This window comes from Molothrus ater, chromosome 11, assembly GCF_012460135.2.
Source record: "Molothrus ater isolate BHLD 08-10-18 breed brown headed cowbird chromosome 11, BPBGC_Mater_1.1, whole genome shotgun sequence".
In the NCBI taxonomy this organism is placed as follows: domain Eukaryota; kingdom Metazoa; phylum Chordata; class Aves; order Passeriformes; family Icteridae; genus Molothrus; species Molothrus ater.
The window spans coordinates 20,692,313-20,716,553 of record NC_050488.2 but is presented as its reverse complement, the minus strand read 5'-3'; the positions used below and the strand labels follow the sequence as shown (position 1 = coordinate 20,716,553).

Genomic DNA, 24,241 nt, shown 5'->3' with positions numbered 1-24,241 from the left:
CCCACCCCTGCTCCTGGCTGGGTCAGCACTGGGGGAGCAGGTGAAGGATTTTTGTATCCAAAATACTTTATTTAAAGCTTCAGGAACAGTCAAATGTATTGTCAGAGGTATTTAGAACAACTACACAGAATGCTTGAGTTTAAATAGGAGCTGGAAGCTCACACAGGAGGCACAAATTCCCTGTGCTGACTGCCCTGGCCATCCCAGGACAGGAAGGCTCTGTCCTTTGCAGCCCCCAAGTTAAAATGCTGTCCTTGCTGGGGGAGGATCAGCCCATGCCCACCCTGAATTTCAGCTCCAGTACCAGCACTAAAGGCTCCCATATGTTCCGAGCTGTTTGATGCATTAATTTCACGCTTTTGCTCCCGACGCTGGAGAGGCACAGGATTTTGTTAAGCTGTTTAATTGCAGTAAATTTCTTTAGCAGACAGTATTTTACGAGCTGCAGAAATACCTGCAAGGCTTGAGCAGGTGCCAGCAGTCCCAAAGCCTGAAGGCAGTGTGTACTGGAGCAGGGACTTCACAAATTACAATTTCTACATCACAAAACCATAACTCAGAACATGCTGCACTGGGCTGCCACCACGCCTTGTCCACAGTCCCTCTGCAGCTCTCACGGAGCCCCTTTAGGTCTGGAAGGGGTCTACGAGGTCTCCATGGAGTCTTTCGTGTGCCTAAAGTGAACGTGGCCCCCTCCTGCCAGGGACACCCAGGGCAGGGAGGGTGCTGGGGATGACCCAGCCCAGGGCTGCCCCCAAAAGGGGACGAGAGGAGAGGCCAGCCCAGGGTTCCCCCAGAGCCCTGCTCTGCCCGTGCCTCTGCTCTGACCTTTGCCCAAGCTCCCACCTGCATTCCTCTGCAGCCTGGCACCACCTCTTCTCCATGCCACCCCCTGAGGCTGGCTGGCTTTTAACCCTGCCTGGGCTGGAGGGGATCCCCTTTTCCCCCAGAGCTCCCCAGGCACGGGACAGGGGAGGGTTACCCCCAAACCAGGGTCCTGCTGAAAATGCCAGCTCTGAAATGCTCATGTGTCCATGTGGGTCCCCAAACGCAGCAGGAGTGCCACCCACGGGGGCTGGCAGAGAGCTCAGCCCTCTGTGCACCTCAGCCCCTGGCCCTGGGGGTCCCCAATAGGAGCCCAGTGTCCCCAGTGGGACCCCAGTGTCCCCAGGGTTCCCCATGCAGGAAGTACAGCTGCCTGGCTCTTGGAAGGGTCACTGAAGTCTTGCAGGGAAAAAGTGGCACTGCAGCATCTCAGGGACACACGCACACACACACACTCTGCCCCCCAGACAGCTGATAAAGCTGTTTGCCACAAAATTCTTTACATTCCAGTCCCAGGGTGGCAGCTCCAGGGGCTGAGTCAGCCACTGACCAGGCAGAGCCTGCCCTGCCCTCTCAGCAGGGTGAGCCCCTTGCCCTCTGTGCCCACTCCTTGGTGTTTTTGTTGCACAGGACAAAGCCCCAGCTGCGTGTGGCTGCAATTTTATACCATTGCTTTCAGCAAGCTGATCACATTCCTCAAACCCACTGCCTTGACACAGTGGCAGCAGCCTGTTAGCCTAATTCCAGTAAGGATTTAAGAACCACAAACACCCCTTGTTTTTGACCACAACTGTAGGTTTAGTATGCCAGAAGTTACTGTTGAGATGTGTTATTTCCAAAAGACTATTGCAAGATCTTAGTCATAAGAAGGTGGGACAGACTTGACAAAAGCCAGCAGAGCCCAGCCCCTCCTTTGCTTTCCTCTCCAGCTCCTCCTGGCAGGTACACGTGGGCACAAGGGCTCCCTGGCAGATCCAAGAGGGCCCCAAGGAAACACCTCCTCTCGCTGTGCTGGATGCCAGGGCACACGGAGCTGCTCGCAAGTGAATAGTCCGACTCTGAAATTTGGTAACCTTCCCCTCGTGCTGTGTTTCCAAATGCCCCCAGTCCTGGTGGGAGCCCTGCTGGCCCTGCTCAGGCCCTGCTCTGGCTGCAGGTGCTGCACAGCAGGCTGGTGTTGGCCAGGGTGAAGGGTTTGCCCGTCAGCAGCGTCTCACACTCCAGGCAGGCAAAGTGCTTGTGGTGCCAGGCCAGCCCTTCCACCTGCTGGTAGTCCTCCGAGAAGATGATCTACAGGACAGACAGACAGACAGACAGACAACTGCTCATTTCCACCACCCCACCAAGCTGGAGCATGGCAGGAGCAGGGAGAACCACCCCACACCTCCCACCAAGCCAATCAGCCGTGGAGCTCAGGAATGGGTACAGAGAATAATCACAGGATGGTCTGGGCTGGAGGGGACCTGTAAAGGTCACTCTGTCCCACCCCTGGAAGGTGTCCCTGTCCCGGGCACAGGGGATCCCAGGGGCCCTGGTCACTCTGTCCCCTGGCACAGGGGGTCCCAGGGGCCCTGGTCACTCTGTCCCCTGGCACAGGGGGTCCCAGTTGCTCAGGTCACTCTATACCCTGGCACAGGAGATCCCAGGGGCCCTGGTCACTCTGTCCCCTGGCACAGGCGGTAACAGGGGCCCTGGTCACTCTGTCCCCTGGCACAGCGGGTCCCAGTTGCTCAGGTCACTCTGTCCCCTGGCACAGGGGGTCCCAGTTGCTCAGGTCACTCCGTCCCCTGGCACAGGGGGTCCCAGTTGCTCAGGTCACACCCCCCTGGCACAGGGGGTCCCAGGGGCCCTGGTCACTCTGTCCCCTGGCACAGGGGGTCCCAGTTGCTCAGGTCACTCTGTCCCCTGGCACAGGGGGTCCCAGTTGCTCAGGTCACTCTGTACCCTGGCACAGGGGGTCCCAGTTGCTCAGGTCACTCTGTCCCCTGGCACAGGGGGTCCCAGTTGCTCAGGTCACTCTGTCCCCTGGCACAGGGGATCCCAGTTGCTCAGGTCACTCTGTCCCCTGGCACAGGGGGTCCCAGTTGCTCAGGTCACTCCCCCCTGGCACACGGGTCCCTCCCAGGTCCGTACCTCGTCGCAGCCGGCGCAGCGGGGCCGGAGGCTCTCGCAGTAGTGGCGCCCACACCAGGCGGCCCCGCTCTTCCAGAAGTAGATGAGGTCGACGAGGGGCTCGGTGCAGCGGCAGCACACGAAGCAGCCGGGGTGCCACTGGCGGGAGTAGCCGGCGCGCTCGGCGTACACCACGGGGCAGTCCCCGGGCACCGGCTGCTGGCACGACTCGCAGCGCTGCACGGAGGGGTGCTGGTCAGCGTGGGCATGGCGACACCCACCCACCCTGCTGGGCAGCTCATTCTGAGGGGCATTGGCACCCTCCCAAACCAAAACCTCCACCAAAATACAAACGTTCTCCAAGGAGAAGTTAAGAATTCCTATAGTGCAGCACATCAGAGATGTAAATTTGAAAAGAGATCAGGAATTTTGGTCTTGTCTCATTGTTTTCTGTCTGTGCCTAACTCAGCTGTCCCTCTACAGATTTCAGCAAGTGTTTTCTATTTCTAACAGGCCAAAGAGCCAAAATTAGATGTGATTAATCTCAAGATTAATGGCATCCATGCACATTACACACCAGACCAAGTAGGTCTGCTCTTTATCTGTGCCTGCAGAGCAATCCTGTGATTAGTGAAGAGCCAGCCTTAAAGCTCCACTCAGAGGCTGGCAGGACGCTGTTCCTACTCCCACTGAAGCTGTGAGCAGCCTGTGTGTCACACGGGCTGTGGCTGCCCTGCTGTGCCCCATCAGAGCCTTGGCACAGCAGTGTCCCCTCCAGGTGGCACAGGGGCAGGGACTGGCAATGGCCCTGGGATCAGATGACAACTTACAAACACCCCGATTGAAGCCAACAGTTCCTAACAGGTACAATGGGAGAACCACAGAATGGTTTGGGTTGGGTTCTCCCTTGTGGGTCACTGACCTTCCTGCACCCATCAGTCACACCGAGGGCACTGCACCCATCAGTCACACTGAGGGCACTGCACCCATCACACCGAGGGCTCTGCACCCATCACACCGAGGGCTCTGCACCCATCAGTCACACCGAGGGCACTGCACCCATCAGTCACACTGAGGGCACTGCACCCATCAATCACACCGAGGGCACTGCACCCATCACACCGAGGGCACTGCACCCATCAGTCACACTGAGGGCACTGCACCCATCACACCGAGGGCTCTGCACCCATCAGTCACACCGAGGGCACTGCACCCATCACACCGAGGGCACTGCACCCATCAGTCACACTGAGGGCACTGCACCCATCACACTGAGGGCACTGCACCCATCACACCGAGGGCTCTGCACCCATCAGTCACACCGAGGGCTCTGCACCCATCACACTGAGGGCACTGCACCCATCACACTGAGGGCACTGCACCCATCACACCGAGGGCTCTGCACCCATCAGTCACACCGAGGGCTCTGCACCCATCACACTGAGGGCACTGCACCCATCACACCGAGGGCACTGCACCCATCAGTCACACTGAGGGCACTGCACCCATCACACCGAGGGCTCTGCACCCATCAGTCACACCGAGGGCTCTGCACCCATCAGTCACACTGAGGGCACTGCACCCATCACACCCAGGGCACTGCACCCATCAGTCACACCGAGGGCACTGCACCCATCACACTGAGGGCACTGCACCCATCACACTGAGGGCTCTGCACCCATCAATCACATTGAGGGCACTGCACCCATCAATCACACTGAGGGCACTGCACCCATCACACCGAGGGCTCTGCACCCACCAGACCCAGGGCACTGCACCCATCAGTCACACTGAGGGCACTGCACCCATCACACCCAGGGCACTGCACCCATCACACCCAGGGCACTGCACCCATCACACCGAGGGCACTGCACCCATCAATCACATTGAGGGCACTGCACCCATCAATCACACTGAGGGCACTGCACCCATCACACCGAGGGCACTGCACCCATCACACTGAGGGCACTGCACCCATGACACCGAGGGCACTGCACCCATCAGTCACACCCAGGGCACTGCACCCATCAGTCACACTCAGGGCACTGCACCCATCAGTCACACCGAGGGCACTGCACCCATCAATCACACTGAGGGCTCTGCACCCATGACACCGAGGGCTCTGCACCCATCACACCGAGGGCTCTGCACCCACCAGACCCAGGCCTTTTCCCGACACCTCCCTGAGACACCAGAGCTGGGGTCAGCCCCAGAGCCAGACCCTGCAGCTGCCTCTGCCCTGCCAGCCCCAAGAGGCCACAGCCCCAGCTGCCCAGCCCTGCTTATCTTGCAGGATCTGAAGCAAGAACAAACACTGCAGCTTCCAACCCTGAGCTCAAGTTAATTGCCAGCAAGAACTGTTAGAAAAACAACTTATTTTGCTGTTTCTCTTCATGGAAATTGTTCACAGGGAAAATTTATTCATGGGGCTTTTCCCAAGCATTGTATAACCTCCATATCCTGCTACTTACACACTACAAAGAGGTGATCCTTCAAACTTGAGGTGGGATTACAGCTTGGTGCTCCTGTATCTCCATCATGCAGGCAGAGGAGTGAACACTTCACTAGCTGAGTTACCAGAGGTGTTGGCCAAAAACGTGTCCTGTTCCCTTAGGCTTTCCCATGCTGCTCATGCCCAGCTCGTGCTCTGCAGTGCCAGCTCCCAGGGAAGGAGCTCCCAGACACCACAGGCACTCTGAGCACTCCCTGCATTGCTGGCCTCAAGCTTTTGGGAACAATGATTAATTTGGATCAATTGCCTCAGGATTTGGTTTGATTCCAGGGCAGGAATCAAACCTTGTAACACCAGAGGAGTCCCCGGCTCTGGGGGTCAGGACTCTGTGCTCTGTGAAGAACACCCATCCCGTGGGACAGACGTGCAGCAGGGATGTGGAGGCAGATGAGGGCAGTGGCCAGCAGGGCCAGTGTCCCCAGTCCTCCCCGGGTCTGCCCTGCCCTGGGCTGCACAGCCTGGCTGTCCCAGAGGATCTGCCACTGCTCTGAAAGCTGCTCCATTTTTCAGCTGGTGCCTTGAGAGAAATGATGCTTCAAACTAAGGAGAATAACATCACAGTTATGTATTTATTTATTTGAAAGGACAAACTTGCAGTTTAAGTAAACCTTCATTGCTAGGATGACTTATTGATATGTTTAAAGGAAACCTTCCTTTTTTGGCTATTTTTTATCTTAAAATTCAGTGTTTTGTTGCAATAGTGAAAGTCTTTACTGTGCCCCTGGATTCAAAGTCAGCAGTACGTTAAGAGACCATGGCAGAGGGGAGACATTACCCAATATGGACTGAAAATGAAAACTGCTCTTTCATGTACAACCTCAGTGCAGGAATGGCAGGAAAGAATCTCCTCTTAAAAACACTTGGACACCATTTGCTTTTTCAGCTTTAAATCCTCTGCTGCAAGTCACCCTCACAAGGACCAGGACAAGGTATTTCCACTCACCATATTTTATGATAAGCATCTGTTCAGCAGCACTCCAGACAGTGCTGGGGGAATATAAATCTAAAAGGGTGTTGAGGAATCTCAGCCATTTCTCAGTGGAAATGTATTTGTATGCCCAGGGACCCAGGGCAGCTGTTTCCATTTCCCCAGAGTGATTACAGTCCTGGGAACACTATCTGCATGTTCACAGCTCTGTGCTAACTGGCCAGAGCCTTCACCTCCTGTCATCTGAGGTCTTTCTGGGTAAGAAGCCTACTTGGAAATACTGACTTGCATCACAGAATGGTGAAGGTTGGAAAAGACCTCCAAGATCATCAAGTTCAGCTTTCAACTGAAACACTGCCCATATCATCCAGGAACATGTCATGCCCAACCTTTCAGAGCTGCCAAGAACCCAGAGCTCAAACCAGTTCCCACAGCAAGAATTCCCTGACTTTGGTGGCCCAGCAAGGCCTTTGCTGCAGAGAAAGGAGATGAAGAAGAGGAGAACGCCGCTCATCAGCCCTGCCAGATGGACCCTTGTGCTCAGCAGGGCTGGCTGGAGCAGAGGAGCCCCCCAGGCCCTCACAGTGCTGCTCCAAAGCTTTGTGATGTGACTGAGCCTGCAGCAGGCATGGAGAATGCCCTGGGAGCAGGATGGGGACAAGGCACAGATCACCCTGCCTTCTGTGAGTTGAGACCAAATCTATTCCCAGTGGCTCCCTGAGCCTGGAGCAGCCTCAGTGCTCCCATCCCATCCCATCCTATCCCATCCCATCCCATCCCATCCCATCCCATCCCATCCCATCCCATCCCATCCCATCCCATCCCATCCCATCCCATCCCATCCCATCCCACTATCCCATCCCTCACTCACGTAGTGCCCGGCCGTGCTCTCCAGGGCCCCGTTGGGTGACTCGGGAGCCGTGCTGGGGTCAATGCTCTTCTCCTGGGCCTTCTCCTGGGCCTTCTCCTGGGCCTTCTCCTGGGCCTTCTCCTCCTCCTTCCGGCCGCCGCCCTGGCCTGGCAGCGCCACCTCCCCGACGCCCAGGGCCTCGGCCTTGTACCTCGTCACGAAGTCGTGCATGAGCTGCTGCTCGCCCTCGGCGAGGCCGCGGCACTGCGCGGGGTCCTGGTCGTGCAGCGGGAGCTGCCGCGCCAGCCGCCGCCGCCGCTGCCAGGCGCCCTCCGTGCCCGCCACGGGCTGCAGCTCCTTGGGGACCAGCTCCATGTACTGCATGGCCTGCAGGGACACACACACAGCACTGCATGGCCTGCAGGGACACACACACAGAGCACTGCATGGCCTGCAGGGGACACGGGGGCATGTGCTGCAGGGGACACACAGCACTGCATGTACTGCACAGGACACACAGCACTGCATGTACTGCACGGGACACACAGGCCATGCACTGCAGGGGACACACAGCCCTGCATGTACTGCACAGGACACACAGGCCATGCACTGCAGGGGACACACAGCACTGCATGGCCTGCAGGGGACACACACACAGCACTGCATGGCCTGCAGGGGACACAGGGGCATGTGCTGCAGGGGACACACAGCACTGCATGGCCTGCAGGGGACACACAGCACTGCATGGCCTGCAGGGGACACACACACAGCACTGCATGGCCTGCAGGGGACACACAGCACTGCATGTACTGCATGGGACACACAGGCCATGCACTGCAGGGGACACACAGCACTGCATGTACTGCAGGGGACACACAGCACTGCATGGCCTGCAGGGGACACACAGGCCATGCACTGCACGGGACACACAGGCCATGAACTGCAGGGGACACACAGCACTGCATGGCCTGCAGGGGACACGCAGTACTGCATGTACTGCACGGGACACACAGCCCTGCATGTACTGCACAGGACACACACAAGCTGCTGCAGCAGGAGGCACAGCCTGCCAGGGACATGCTCTGCTTGTGCTGTGGAGCAGCAGCAGACAATGCACCCAAACCCTCCCTTCTCCCTCTGAAGGGTTTGCACCCACCGTGCAGAAATAAAAGGCTGGACTGGCTTAGATGCCCGGGGTAGCAGGCTGTTATAAATCCTTTCATCCTCAGAAAACAGACTGGGTGTTTTTATGGTGTTTTAAATTACTTTTTGTTTGTTTGTTTGTTTAAATACAAACCCCAGTTTGCCCAGGAAAGCAAAGCAGCACAGACAGAACTTGCTTTGCACAAAAATCCCAGCACACCCTCCCTTGCTGGCATTACCATGACACTTTTCCATGAAATTTGATAACACGGCTGCTGAAAAGACTAAAAACCCATAAACATCAAAACCCACGAGCAGCTCTCTATTGCCTTGTGCTGGGACAGGGAGAGCTGCAGGGAGTGAGTCCCAGACCACTCTGAGCACCCCAGAGCCCACAGGGCTGTGTGCAGAGCAGCTCACAGTGAAAGACCATCCTTTATCAATTAATGAAATCATCATAACACAGGAAAAATGCAGCTGGCAGTTGAGTCTGTGTCACTGACCAGTTCCACCTGACTGCTGGTTTCACAGCAGAGGGAAGGTGTTTCATTATTAATACCCTGTGACACAGAAAGGAAATGCCCAGAAAGTGCCCAAAATGAAGGCTCTGATTTAACAGGCCAGGACCTCAGCAGCAGAGTAAAGCCCTGTCAGTGTGAGGCTGGGTCAGTGCCCGTGGGCCACGGGGGCTGCACAGTTAACTGCTCCTGGCCCGAGCAGGGGAAGGGAGTTTCCCACTCCGGCATTTTCCTATTGTAGTGTGGAGAGTGACAGGGCAGCCAGTTGGCTCCCTGCCCTTCCCTGCCAGACCAGCAGCCAGCTGCATTAGATTTGCTTCTTACTTGAGAACTCTAGCTTAAAAAACTTAGCAAAGAGATTTAACTGTTTGTGGCACACAGGCTGGTTCAGGCTGGGCTTTTCCACACAGAAATGCTTGCCCAGCACTGAACTCTTCAGCACGTCAGGAAAAACTTCCAGGTGCCTTCCACGTTGCCTCCTCTGAGGCAGAGAGCAGTGCTGCAGGGCGGAATTCCTGACAGGAAATGTGGAACAGCAGCACATAATGATTCCATGGAAGCAGGGCTTCTTCCCCACCTTTGGGGTGCAAGTTCAAATCACTGCACACTGGGATATCAGACATCAGCACTCGGTGCATCGTGGCCCTGGGCAAAGGGGGGTTGATGTCCAGTTTCCTGGGAAGGTTGTTGCCCTGTGGGAGAAGGTGGTGTTTGGGAAGAGCTGTTTGGAGAGCTGTGGGATGCTGGGCAGTGTCCTGGTGCACAAATGGCTTTCACAGATATGAGGAAACCGAAGAGGAATGAGGAGAAAGAGACAAGGATTCCCTGACTGCTCCTCACAGGCACTGCCCCACAAGTGGACAGGAAACAACTGAAGTGATGCTGTGAGAGCAGGACCACCAGGACAGCAGAGCTGCAGCAGAGCAGCAGCGTGGGGAGAAACCTCAGTCCACTGATGTGCCAAGACTAATGAACATTTACACCAGAGCAAGGGGCCAGCACAGGCACCTGGAGCCTCCTGGTCTGCTCCACCTCCAGGATCTCCATTCCCAACACAAAGTGTTTGTGCTGAGAGTGAGGAAAGCAAAGCCTCAAGGCTTTTTTAAAGGCTTACTTAAAGCCTGCTCAGGGGCAGGTTTCAGTATCTGCCCAGACAGGCAGTGAGATTTCACTCCCTGACCAAGGGAATGCTTGAAGTTATAATTGCAGATGTCAATAAAAATGTGTCCAGAGAAAAGATTGGGGGGAAAAAAAATCCAAAAAATCCAACCTGACACCAAAAACTGCCATGAAGAACAAGAAGTTGCTACATCTGCTGCTATCACTTACTGTTATGGCCAATGCTTCGCTGTGCTGCCTGAGTGCAGGTAATTTGGAGGAAGAGCATTTTAGTTTTCAGTGCTCACCACTGGATCTTGGGGCTATTTTATGATCTGTTCTTTCCACTGTCTCCAAGGACCTAAGTATCTGCTTCATGACTTCTGCAGGCACGGCTTAACAAGAATGCTCTGAACTTCCTCCTATTATTGACCGTCCACTTCAGCAAAACAAGGTTAAAGCCATCCCAAATGGCCAGCCTGCCTTCAGGAGGAAAGCCCTGGAGCCAGGCAGTTGTGCACTAACAGCTTTTTGGCCCAAGTCCCTTTGAAACCATCCTGAGAGTGGCTGACATCCAACACTTCTCCCCAGCATTTGTCAAGATGATCTGCAAGCCAGAATTTATCAAGGTTGTCTCCAAAGCCCCTGCCTGTTGTTTACTTGAACCAAAATATATTCCAGCCTGTCCAGGCACTATAAAGAGATCAAAAACTTTCATAAAGTTTTTGAACCTCCCCCATCAGAAGGGTGGGACTGGGCTGGGGGCTTGGGAAGGGAAGGGAAGGGAAGGGAAGGGAAGGGAAGGGAAGGGAAGGGAAGGGAAGGGAAGGGAAGGGAAGGGAAGGGAAGGGCCTCGATGAAGCATCCCCAGCTCAGCCCCAACCCAGCCTGTCCAAGGCCCTCAGGGCAACTGGCTTTAAACCAGTCTGGCTCTGCGGGCTGCAACTACACTTTAACACCTGTATCCCAAATTCTTCTTTAAAAAGGTCTCTGGTTGCATTTTCAGCAGCTTTTTTTTTTTGTTGATTGGCATCAATAGCTTGCAGCTATTTGTTTCATTTGAGAAGCAGAAGCTCTTCACTGCTCACTCCTGACAGTGGCACCCAGAAGGTTTTACACCACAGCACAGTGAAAAGCCAGCTAAAGGCTTTCCCACAAGAAATGCTCTGCTGGCTCACACCTCCCCATACTGAAAACCACTTCCACCCCTTCCCACACAGCTGGTCCAGATGGAAACCAGGCACGGCAGGGAGGTGGAGCTGGGCTGGGGGCTCGGTTTTGGATCCAGCCCTCAGAAGGGGACCACACTCTCTATATCACCTTTTTACCCTGAGCTCTCTTAAAAATGTTGTTTTTATTTGGACCAGATTATGCTTAAACTGTAAGGAAGAAATCCCCAGCTCCAGAGCTGAGGTGAGAGTGGTTCTGCTGGCAGCAGACAGGAGCTGCAGGCAGGAGCTCCCAGGCACCCAGCTCAGCTCTCACCAGGCTCACAGCCGGGCACAGGGAGCCCTCCCACTCCTGCTCCTGGGCACAGGAAGCTCCTCAAGGCTGCTGGAACAGGGGTGGGCTGCTGTTCTTCCTCAGAGGCACTGTGAGGGACCCCGGCAATGGGCCTCTGAGCCCACTTTCCAGGCAAGGACTCCTCCAGCAGCACAGGGATGCTCTCTGAGAGCAGGAGAGGAGGAGCCCTGGGGCACAACCACCCAGCTGCCCGCCAGCCCCATTCCTGCTCCTCTGCTCGCCCAGCCCAGACAGCCCCAGAAGGCCTGGAGGAGTTGTTCTTACATCCAGGCTGGGGCTTTAGAGCAGGCATGGGCTGCCCAGGGCAGGAGGACAGCAGGGATAGTATCTCTCCCCAGCCATGCTTTTACTGCAGATGGGCTTTACCAAAAGACTAAGAGCTTTCTAGTTGTAAAATCCATTAAGACTTCTCCTAGAAATGTAAACAAAGCCATAAAACCCAAAGGCATTCCATCCCGCTCTCCTACCCACTCTGCTTATGGGCAGTGTTCCAAACGCGAGGCTCTGTACCCCTCTGAGCCCACCACGGGTTCCTGTTTCTCCCCGACAAGCCCATTCCACAGCAGAGCTCCGTCCCCAGCCCCCGGCTGCCCTTACCAGCTTCTGGGTGAGCCCGGGGGGAGCCCACTCGTAGGTGATGGTGTCGAAGGTGGGGTCCTTGCCCGAGATGTTGGGGTTGGTGACGATCATGCGGTTCCTCTTGTAGATGCGGGCGCCGTCGCCGCCCTTGAGGCGCGCGGTGAGCGAGGCGTGCCGGGAGCCCGAGAGCAGCCGCCCGATCTTGCGGTCATCGTCCAGCTCCGAGCTCGGCCCGTGCTCCTCCTGGCTGCACTTGCACGACTTGCAGATCTTCCTGGGAAATCCCAAGAGAGCATCCAGGGGATGAGCCGCGCATGGGCTGCCAGCCTTGCCCCAGGGGCACACACAGCCTACACAGGCTCATGGCACGGACAAAAGGCTCAGGGTGGAATGGGCTGGGTTGGGTTTGGTTGAGTTGGGTTGGGAGGACCCAAAATCCCACCCAGTGCCAGCCCTGCCATGGCAGGGACACCTCCCACTGTCCCAGGCTGCTCCAGCCCCAATGTCCAGCCTGGCCTTGGGCACTGCCAGGGATCCAGGGGCAGCTCCAGCTGTGCCAGGGCCTGCCCACCCTGCCAGGGAACAATTCCTAATTCCCAATAACCCATCCAGCCCTGCCCCCTGGCACTGGGAAGCCATTTCCTGTGTCCTGGCACTGCAAAATCTGCTGCCTCCCACCCATGAGCTGCTGCTTCCCCTGAACTCTGGAAACCCCTTCAAGCATCACGAGATTGGAGATAATTCTCCTCACTAGATTCCAACAGAGCAGCACCAGCCTTGCCTATTATGAATCTTTACATGCCATTAAAAAAGTGACTGCTGGAAGGAACTGATGCTTAATTGACTGTAATTTGAACGATAATAGGTATAAATCACACAGACAAGTGTCTAAGGACACTCTGGTGGCCAGCACTGCCATCAAACACTAATAGCAAAAGGGGCAAAGTAACTCTGACACAACCCCGAGGATTTCAGCAGGATCTTGGAGTAAGAATGAGTCCTACCAGCCTTTAATGGGGTCAATAAAAAAATAATTGTGCTTCCACCAAATGAGTGCTTTAAAGTTTGGATTTCACACAGCTGAAGTATCACAAATGGGGCTGAAGGCATCCAAGGCATTCCAGCTGCAGCAGCACAGCTGGACCGCAGCCTCCCTGCCCTACCACCATGGGCCCAGCACCCTGGGGAGCTCCCCAGGAGCACAGAGGAGCCCAGTGTTTGTGAGGCAGCTCAGAGGGCACTAATTCTCTTTCAATTAGTGACATCTGGATGTCTGCATTCCATTTCACAGCCCCTTTGTTGTCCTGCTGGGGCAGGGAGCAGCCCCTGCCCTGAGCTGGGCACTGTCCTGGTGTGCTGCTACTATCAGGGGCTATTTACCCGAATTTGTGGTTTTAAGAGGAAAAAGTGGGAATGAAGCATCAGTAACGAGGTGCTGTGTCAGCAGCAGGCCCATTGCAGGCAGGATCAGGCAGGACCAACGTTACCTCCAGGAGTGTGGCTCGAAGCCCGTGCACAGCCCTCGGCAGCGCAGGCAGGGCGCGCCTCTTCCCACCTGCGGCTGGCTCCCCGACATCTGCAAAACAGCAGCACACAGCTGGAGCAGCACAGCTGGAGCAGCACACAGCTGGAGCAGCACAGCTGGAGCAGCACAGCTGGAGCAGCACAGCTGGCAGGGCTCTGTCCCCAGGGCTCCCTGGGACAGCGCTGACAGCGCACACTGCCCTGCAGACAGCGATCCCTTCCGCCATCCCTTGTGTCCCATGAAACCTCAGATCTCCCAACACCATCTGACCACATCCATGCAACCCTGCTAAGTTTATCTAAAGATGCTGGGTGAAGGTTTTCCCTTCAAAGTGAGGGAAGGTGGAGGGGCTGGCACATCAAACCCAGGGAACATGCCCATACCCTGGGCAGCCACCTTCACCTCTCCACAGAGACCTCAGGTCTCATTTTGATCCAGTTCACAGAGTTCATGTACTGCACATGGACCTGTGCAAGGCAGAAGGTCAGGCAGGAGACATGGAGGTGCACTGCCATAACCTGATGCTGAACTTGCTTTACTGCACCTTGGACCTCCTTGGTGTGTCTCCAAGTGTATTTTGGGAATGTGGTAGGTTTCCATGCCTCTGGCACTGGACTTTAGGGGGGGTTTCCATAGTGAGCAGGAAATACACTGGGAAATGCTCTGGGGAGCAGAGGGGGTGCTGGAGTGGCAGGGGGGGCTGTGGCTGTGCTGCACTTTTTGCTGCCCACTGAAAACAGACAAAAGTCACCCATCCTTGGGTGTTCACTGCTGCAGAGACATCCTAACAACCTCCCAACAGGACAAAGATGAGCAAAAACCCACGCCAGGAGCCCGTAACATTGGAAAACAAACCTATTTCCTGCCTGCCCCATGGATTTATCAAACATGGCTTTTTGAGCGTGAGGAACACAGCAGGGTACAGCAGGAGACAAAAACAAAGTGCTGCAGGAGGCAGCAGGGCAAGGTGACACCAGCAGACGCTGAATTTATCTCAGCCTGGATGTTTACACAGGAGCTGTCAGGCTCCTGCCTGAAAGACATGCTTGTTCCCTGGAAAAATGAGCTGAGGGGAAACAGGGACAGTGCCAAGCCCAGCAGGAGCAGTGGCAGCACCAGGGGAGTGTCAGCCCAGCTCAGCAGCTCCGAGCCCCTGCAGTGAGGGATCAGAGCCCACAGCCTGCCGCAGCACAGCCCAGCACCTCTGGCCCCTGGAGGGACAGCCAGGTGTCAGGGCTGGGCAGGTTCTGACCACTGTGGCCACCACAGATTGCACTTCCCATCAGGGCTTGTGGCATACACAGGTCTCACAATGCCAGCCTTTCTGGGGCCATTGATCGGGTTTTGTGAAAGGTCTTTAATCTCTCTCGAGGCAGGAGCTTGTTCTAGGAGCTGACTCCTCAGTTGTGCACACACACTGAGAGCCTGTCTGACTCACAGAACATCTGCCCTGGGAGAGACCCACAGGGATCCTCCTCCAGCTGGCCCAGCAGAGGCTCAGGGCTCAGCCCTGGCAGAGCAGGGGTGAGGCTGTGGAGGTGCCCAGCGCTGGTACCTGCCCATGGCTGCAGTCCCTGCCCTGCCTCAGTCCTGCAGTGCAAGATCATGCACTATTTAAATCACCCTCTGGCACCTCACAACAGGCTGGCCTTGCCAAACCTATTTTCAAAGGGAGGGACCAAGAGCAGTGAAAGGACTGAGGCAAAAGAGCAGATGCTGCTCCCCAGCAGGGACCCACGGGGCCCTTGGGCTGACCCAGGCTGTGCTCAGCAGCTCCAGGCTCTGAATTCTGCTCAGAGACAAACCCAGTGACGATGCTGCAGCTCTTCTTCCTCCTGTGCCAGCTGCCCAGGACAGACAGACACTGAGGATTCCCACAGACCACTCCCAGCCCTGTGCCAGGTACCACGAGCTGCTGGGGTTTAGCTGGCTCCGATCTTAGTGAGTCAAACAGGAGCTGAGCATCAGCAAGGGACTGCAAGTGGTGGTTTATCTAAAAGACAAACATCTGGATTAAATAAACTCCTTTGGAAAAGGCTCTTTCACTCAAGGGGAAAGGCACAGGGACAAGTGTGGTCAGCAGCACAGGCAGCTCCCCGGACAAGCTGGCACTGGGAGCCCAGGGCAGTGCCAGGGCAGGAAGTCACAGCCCCAAGGGTGCCCAGCAAGCTCAGACCCTCGGGCCAGCAGCTCGGGAGGCTCTGAAAGGCCTGGCAGGCTCTGTCTGGAGGGCAGTGCTGCTCCTCACTCCTCCAGAAGCACAGGGAGAGCTGAGCCACTCTCACTCCCGTCCCTGTGCAGGGCCAGACACAACAGGCGCCAGTGTCCGGTCCCTGCACGTCCTGCCCAGGCACTGAGCTGCTCCTCTCGCTCTGCTGCAGCTCCTCACATCGGCATAAAAGGAGATTTCTTTGCAAAAATTATGCAAGACACTGCAAAAACCCAAAGCCGGTGAGATAATGTGAAACAAACGCTCTGACTAGCCCAGGCTCCACCTATGCCCAAGCCCATCCGAGAAGTGCAGCTGAACTTCGGCATCACCTTCTAACACAAAGGGTTTGGAGACATTTGTAATGCTTTAAACAGCGCCAAAACCCCAAAACCAGGCCTATGTCAACAAACTGGTTGAAGAAAAGCAAATCCTGCTCACCAGGACTAGATAGACGCTCCTTGCAAGATTTCTGTTTTGGCTTTCTGTGCCTCACAGCATTCTTGCTGCTAGAAGACAGAAAGCAAGTCAGGGCAGAGGAAATTCTTGGGTAGTGAAATGATAGGAAATCGAGGCTGTTCTACCCACAAAAACATCAGTGAGCAGTGTCAGGAGCACACCAGTAATGCCATGGGTTGCTGTTACACCAGCCAAAGGCACGGCCATGGGTCGCTGAGCAGCTGGAAAATGGAGAGCCTGGAGTGACAAGTGACAAGGAAAGAACCCAAACACGGCTCCAGCTTGCTCCAGAGCTTGAGCACTCCTCTGGAAAGGAGCACTGAGCTTCCCTGGCAGGTCTGGTGGGATGGACTCCTGGCCAGGAGCTCTGAGCAGGTCAGGCTCCAGCTGCGCAGCCTGCTCTGTTTGCTGCTCAGCTGAGACCCACAGGGCTCTTTGCTCTGTCACCTTCTGGCCAGCCCAGCACACCTCGGCCCAGGACCCTTTGCCAAAGGCTCTGCTGAAACCAGTTTGACAGCTGGGTTTGCTGCCAGGCACTGTCCCCAGGGGCAGCAGGACCTGTAGAACTCGGGCCTGAAATCCCATTCAGAGTTTCAGTAAGCTTGGCCAGTGTGGAGGTTAGTCCAGGAGCATGGAGGACCCAGCACTCCCCCGGGGCAGCAGGGGACAGGCAGGACTCGGCTCTCTCTGCTTGCTGTGCTCGGTGTGACACCAGGGCAGATCCACAGCAGGTGAAGGGTGTCCCGTGGCAGTCACCCCTCCTGGCACTGCTGCCTGAGTCACCCACGGCTCTCCAGCCCCCAGAAGGGCTTTGGGGACACAGTGCCACAGCCACAGGCCCGGGAGGGGCTGGCAAAGGGGGCCCTGCTGCTTCCACAGAGGCTTCTGGATCCCGAAAGCATTTATTGCACAACACCCTATTTGGAGACCGAAATGGTGCTGGAGACACGTAACCACCTCAAGTATGTTTTCCCCTCCTTTTTAGGGAGGGAAGAGGAAAAGCTGGTTTCCAAAAAGTTACTCCAAGTTCACAACAGCCCTTCAGAGCCGAGGTCCTCGTTTCACCTCTCCCCACAGCCAGTGCTCCTCAGTGGCCACGACAGGCTCCATCCAAACCTTCCTGCAGCATCAGACACCCTGCCCTCGCTCCCAGCCGTGGCACGAGAGAGCTCCAGAACCCTTTGGGGAGGTTCCTCCAGCTGCAGTGAGTTTGGAAGATTTACAGCCAAGTCTGAACTAGACCCATGAACAAAGGAATGGGGAAAAGCCACACAATATTCACATGGGTGGGACCAGTCTGCTCAGCACAATTGCTGAGGGATAGGGATGGATAGCAGATCATTTGTTGTCATGATTTGACTATAATAGAGCTAGGCTTGCATAATAACAGTGGGCTAGCTCAAACTTCCTTATGGATTTGGGCCTGGCTCAAACTTCCTTAAGGACTTGGGGCCAGCTCAAACCTCCTGACGGATTTCCAGTAACTGGAGGATGCGAGGGTTTACATCCAAGGGGAATGCTGCATGCTCCAGTTCACATGCTGGCCATTTGGCTGAACTCTTCCTTTCTGCTGATGAGCAGCAAACAGAAGGGTTTGGGTTGCAAGGGGCCTTAGAGCTCAACATCCTCCTTGACTGCACCCAACGCTGGGGAGGTCCAGCTCAGGAACCAGCTCCCAGTCCTGGCACAGAACAGCCCAAAACATCCCCTGAACCTCCTGCAGGGGCAGCTCAGGTGGGACGCTTGGGGCTCTTCTGGATTTCAGGAGAGGCTCCTTGACAGCAAGGGGAATAGGTCTGACAAGGCAAGCAGCTGCCCTCAGAAGGGCATTAACCAATGAACACATTCACCACTGCAGTTCTGAGAACAGCAAAGGGATGTTTTGATTTATTTTCTTCTCATTTTCATAGAAAACATCCATTGTAATCATGACCTGCAAGCAATTTGTTTCCCTGCCAGATTCCAAGCAAGCGTTATCCCAATTACCACACTCACAGGAAAAAAAATCCCTGACAAAAGGCTGTCTTTCATCCCAAATTCTCTCTATTGGATTTATTTCAGGCATCAATGAATGGGTTGATATCATCTGCAATACTGGAAGCACTTATTGTATTAAGCTTTGCAGAGTAAGAAGTTTGCTGCCTTTTATTTTAGCAACATAAAGAGCAGGTAAAGGCTCTGATAATGAAGGAAACTATTTCAATGGAGCTGCCAGATCCCAACCCACAGGATGACAGAGCTCCAACAACCAGGGCCTCTGCAAATAGCTCCCTCTTCCAAGAGCACATAGCTGGCAGCATTCCTTTCTTCACTAACAATGTGTGAATTAATGATAAGAGAAGGGCAAATGCTGAAAAATCAGATTTTTTCACAAAGTCAGACAGTGCTTCAGACACTTGGACTTAATTATAAACCCAAACCAAGATGTGAGGAAGTGTCTGGCTAATGAAACAGCCCCTGTGCTGAGTTCCAGAGCACTCAGGTAAGGGTCTCAGGGTGATCTCCAGTTACCTGCCCAGGACCAGCCGGGTCCTCCCCATCTGCCACACGAGGAGAAGGTTCTGGATGCCACTGGGAATGGGGAGCGCCCAGGACACTGACAGGAGCTGCTCCCATCAAATCTCCATTAACAACTGATTTAGGACTGAATATCCTCTCAGCAGTAGGAGAGGGATCTTTGGTGGAGCAAACAGGAGGAAGCTGAAGGTGGCACGAGGGCAGGGCCATGCCCACCCCTGTCCCTCACCCTTCCTGCACTGCAGCCTCTCTGTGGCAGCCCCGAGCTTCACAATCTCAGCACAGGCTGGAAAACAAAGCGAGGAGGTTTGGAGCAGCAAGCTTGCAGGTGCTCAGAAGGAGCACACCAACAGGTCCAAGTGAATCTTGAGGCTGCTGATGCCCCGAAGCCAAGGCAGGAGCTGTGCCACCCCAAACACTGGCAACCATCAGGATGCTCTGGAGAGAATTCACCTTCCTGTGCCCACCTGATGTAACCAAGCCACGGGGTGGGTGTTGGGAGCAGGTGAGAGGGTACAAGAGTGAGGAATCAGCCTGGTACCAGCACTAGGAAACTCCAGCTCTCCAAAAACTGCCAATAGCTGCCTGGAAATACTCCCCTTTCTCTGAGCCCCATCTCTAAATGGAACAGGAGCTCCAAGATGGGACATCTGAGCACTGCCTTTCCTGGATGGCTGAAATACAGTATTTCCTCCTTTAAAAAAAGGAGAAAAACCCCAGCCTAAGCAAATACTCCAGACACTGCCTCTCTGCAGGACCAGAGGGATTTTGTAATTTGTAAATTGCATTTCATTGGACTCTGCTTAGCTCTGAGTCCAAGTCCCAAAATAAGGTCTTTAACCCCTGTGTTTTGTGATTCCATGTCTATAAATACTTACCCAGAGCAGGTTTCTCCATTAGGATCCACATCTGCTTCCTCCCCTGGGCTGCAGCACAAGGACACTGCTCTGGGAGCAGGGATCAGTACAAAGCAGCCTTCAGGGAGGCACAGCCACCTCCCCAAGAGTGACCTGTCCCCAGAGCCACGTGTGACCTGTCCCCAGCCCTGGCAGCAAGCTCCTCATGCCCCGGGGGTGGCTCTGCAGAGACAGTGCCAGCTCCAGAGGGAAACTGAGCTTCTGCAGACCAGACATGATGAGCATGAGAACTCTGCAAGGGCCAGACCAGCCCTGGGGTGGAACTGTTCAAGGTCTGGGGCTCCAGCCCCACACTTGGAGCCGAGATGAAGCTGGTGGTGAAGATGAAGCTGGTTTCTGCAGCCCTGACAGGGTTTATACAATGGAGCAGCAGCACCTTTGGGGGCTCAAGCACAACCTCCCCAGCCCCTCACCCAGGATCCTCATCCTCACCCACCCAAAGTGCTCACAGAGCTCTGGGACACCACAGAGGCTTCTCAGATGTGTCCCACAGAAGTCTCTGGGCAGAACTGCTGTTACCAGGGAGCTGAGCATCCTTCCCACAGAGCCAGGCCCTGCCAGCTGTGGGGACAGCTCGGGGCTCAGCCCAGGCACCCTGCACACCCTGGCCAAGGCACCCACCTTAGGAACCATGAGTGACAAAGCTGCGTTTCCAGCTGGGATGAGAAGTTTTGAAAAGCTCCCAGGTTTTGGACTTGACCACTGCAAGCTCCAGTCCCAAGCAGCACTCCCACCCACATCTGCACACAGCTGCAGAGGGCTCTTCAGGCATCCAGTGTTTGCTGGTGAAGAGGGAGCTCCTGCCTCTCCCTGAGGCACCAGGACCCCCAGACCACACCCTGGAGCCCATTCAGCCCTGCACCAGCAGCCCTCCTCTGTGTCCTGCGGGACGCTTCAGATGTTTGCCAGTCTCATGTGAAGAACCGAAGGAAGAAAAAGTTAAAGAACCAAAATTTGTGTGAACTGAGTAAACTTTACCTTGGCTTAGACGGGTGCTCTTAGCTTCGTGGGTTATTTTGCTCTGACAAGAAGGGACAGAGTTTAGTGAGAACAGCACACAAGCCCAGGGGCTGCCTGGCCAGCTGGGCCCGCTCCAGCCCTCGCGCCGTGCCAGCCATCGCCTTCTCCCTGCTCTGAGCTCTAACTCCACTCAGAATTCAATCTAAACAAGCCCTGTGCCAAACAGAACGCTGTCCCACTCATGCTGCTTTAATTTCCTCAGAAAGAATCCCAGAATACTCTAGGCAAGACATCAACAATAATTAAACCCAACAGTGATTGAAAATCAAATTTTCGGGGCCTCGCGACAAGCTCTAATGAGTTCCAGACTTGCCTTCCCCGACTTGCTCAGACTGGCTGTGTGACACTGCCAAGCTAAATTAAAATTTGACAGTATTCCACACCATGCCCAGAAAAAGTGCCCGCCTTAGGATTCAGGAAATGAAACAGCCGTCTGCTGCAGAGACACCCATTTACGCTGCGCCGGCGATTATTCAGACACTGATACAGCGTCTGCATTGTTCTCCTGCCTTGTTTTCATTATGTCATTTCATATCCCTTCTGCAGTACAAACCAGCTGGCATGTCTGATTTCACCCTGCAGCGTTCAGGTGAGGGGGCACAGGCAGCAGAGCTGTGCAGAGCCTGGGCATCCCCTGCCCACAGCGAGGGTCCCCAGCAGAACTGCGCCTTCACTGCACTCTGTGCCACTGCCTCAGATTGAAGTGACAGTAGAGGTGACATCTTGTCCTTTACAGCCCTTCCCCAATGGGAGCTGAGCATCCAGCTGCACATTTTGGGAAGTCTCTGATGCTTTCTGCAATCAGAAGCTTTTTTGGGGTGCACTGTGAGCCCTCCCTGCCTCATCCCCTGCAGGTGATGCTTGAGAAGCTCCTGCGAGATGGCTCCAGTGCAGAAACAGCTTCACCAGGGCTTATCCCACAGCAGGGATTTGCTCAGCCCTCTCTGCTGTCCAAACCCAGCCCTGCTCCTGGAGCCCCCCCGAGGGACCCCCAGCCTGGGGCTGCTGGCAGAGCTCAGCCCCACTCAGAGCCCCCTGCTCCAGACAAGGCAGGGACTGAGCTGCTGGCAGGGCCAGCCTGACCACAGCCCAGCAGCAGCCCCGAGAAAAAGGCTCCATTTTCACTCCTGTGGGATCCATCCCCACTCAGTGCCAGGCAGGAGCATCCTGAGGGCTCCAGCTGGCACCCAAAGGTGCCCTCCCCACGGCAGCCAGGACCCGTGCACATGGCTGAGGCGCCAGCAGCAGCAGGGTCCTGCTGGGAGAGGGTTAGGGTCAGGTCATTAGGGTCATTGCTCTGAGTCTGGGATGACACATCAGGAGGCCCCTCCAGCAGGTCCCACCAAACCCTGACCACTCCTGCTGGGACAGGGCCACCCTGCAGGGCCACACCGGGGGTGCCGCCCCTGCCAACCAGCACTGATTGTCCCCAGCAGGGTCAGCACGCAGGGAAGGAGGAATCCTGAGTGCCCCAGCCCCACCTCCAAGCATCGTGTGTGTCAGGAGAGCAGGGCAGGGGGATGCTGAGGAGCCCAGCCCAGCATCTGTGGGTCACCCGGCCAGCAGCTCCTGCTGCCAAACACCAGCCTCTGCCTGGCTACCCTGCCAGAACAGCCAGCTCACAGAAACACCGGCTAAAGTTCACAGTGACACCGGGTAAAGTTCACAGTGACACCGGGTAAAGTTCTCCTCGGGATCAGCAGTGGCTCAGCTCAAACCCATCGGGACAGGAGGTACCACAGCTCGGCAACAGCCAGGCTGACCCGCCCAGCCCGACGGTCAGCGTGGGCCCCCGGGGCCAGCGCTGCCAGAAAACGCCATGGCAGAAGGCAGTAAGCCCCAGAGGGCAGGGTCTGGGGTGCCCCAGCACGGTCCCAGCGAGACGGGATCACACCAGGCCGACAGGGGCTGCTGAACTCATCCGCGAGCCACGCGGGGACAAAGGTGCAGAGAGGAAGGTCACGGGAGCAGCTGCTGCCATTCCACACGCTCTGATCCGGCAGCCAGAATCCCTCCCAGAGCCCAGGGCCATGGCAGCAGGAAGGGCCGGCATCTCTTGGAGCCAACACTCTCCAGAGGGTCTAGAAGGGGACAAGGGACTCCCTCCGTCCCTCCGGCAGAGCGCAGCTCAGCACAGCTGTGCCGCACACGGGTTCATTCGCACAACAACAGCTGCCTTGCCAGCAGACGCCTCGCTGGAGCGATTTTGGCACGGAATGAGCACCGGGCAGGGCGCTCTGGGCGCCCCCGAAGGGCAGGGAGGAGGGCAGAGCGGTGGGCTCAGTGCCCCGGCTCGCACTGCCCGGGCAGCGCAGCCGGAGATGCGGGATACCGGGAATAACCCCGGGCTCCCTCCGCCGAGCGCTGCCCGCGGCGCACCCGCTGTGCCCGGGCACCTCCGGGCGCGGGGATCGATACCGCTGTGCCCGGGACAGGGACCGGGACCGCTCCCGGGCTGTCCCGGGACAGGGATCGGGATCATTCCCGGCGTGCCCGAGCTGTCCCGGCACGGGCATCAGGATGGTTCCCGCTGTACCGGGGCTGTCCCGTCCCGGGGATGGGGATCACTCCCGCTGTCCTCCGATACCGCTGTCCCCCGGGCTGTCCCGGCACGGGGATCATGATCACTCCCGCTGTCCCGTCCCGGGGATCGGGATGATTCCCGCTATTCCCGGGCTGTCCCGGCACGGGGATCATGATCATTCCCGCTGTCCCGTCCCGGGGATCGGGATCATTCCCGCTGTTCCCGGGCTGTCCCGTCCCGGGGATGGGGATCATTCCCGCTGTCCCCCGGGCTGTCCCGGCACGGGGATCGGGATCATTCCCGCTGTCCCGGCACGGGGATCGGGATCATTCCCGCTGTTCCCGGGCTGTCCCGGCACGGGGATCGGGATCATTCCCGCTGTCCCGGCACGGGGATCGGGATCATTCCCGCTGTCCCCCGGGCTGTCCCGGCACGGGGATCGGGATCATTCCCGCTGTCCCCCGGGCTGTCCCGGCACGGGGATCATGATCATTCCCGCTGTCCCGGCACGGGGATCGGGATCATTCCCGCTGTTCCCTGGCTGTCCCGTCCCGGGGATCGGGATCATTCCCGCTGTCCCGTCCTGGGGATCGGGATCATTCCCGCTGTCCCGTCCCGGGGATCGGGATCATTCCCGCTGTCCCCCGGGCTGTCCCCCCCGGTTCCCCTCACTCACCTCCGGCCGCTCCGCCGCTCCCACGCCGCCGCCGCTCGCGCTGCCCGAGCGCCGCCTTTCATTGGCGGGCGCGGCGGCCGCGCGCCGCTCTCAGCCAATCCCGACCCGTCCCGAAACTTTCCTGGCCAATGGCGAACGGGGAAGCGCGGGGGGGGCGTGGCCGCGGCGGGGACAGCGGGACGGGGACAAGGGGACAAGGGGACAGGGACCGTACGGGGGCGGGGACAAGGGACAGGGATGGGGAAAAGGGAACAGGGATGGGGACAGGGACAGGGGCAGGGACGGGACAGGAATGGGGACAGGGA

At 56.6% G+C, this 24,241-nt stretch overlaps 1 protein-coding gene across 1 annotated transcript; it reads right to left on the bottom strand.

Annotated features, from left to right (window-relative positions):
• Positions 1 to 1,556: 1,556 nt before the first annotated feature.
• On the bottom strand, positions 1,557 to 23,952 carry LMCD1 (LIM and cysteine rich domains 1). Its single transcript, XM_036390996.1, has 6 exons — positions 23,937 to 23,952; positions 13,577 to 13,665; positions 12,108 to 12,363; positions 7,249 to 7,614; positions 2,959 to 3,174; positions 1,557 to 2,115 (listed from the first exon to the last, which is right to left on the bottom strand). Exons 2-6 carry the CDS (start codon positions 13,663 to 13,665, stop codon positions 1,960 to 1,962), a joined length of 1,083 nt encoding a protein of 360 aa, XP_036246889.1. The 5' UTR covers positions 23,937 to 23,952; the 3' UTR covers positions 1,557 to 1,959.
• Positions 23,953 to 24,241: the final 289 nt, after the last annotated feature.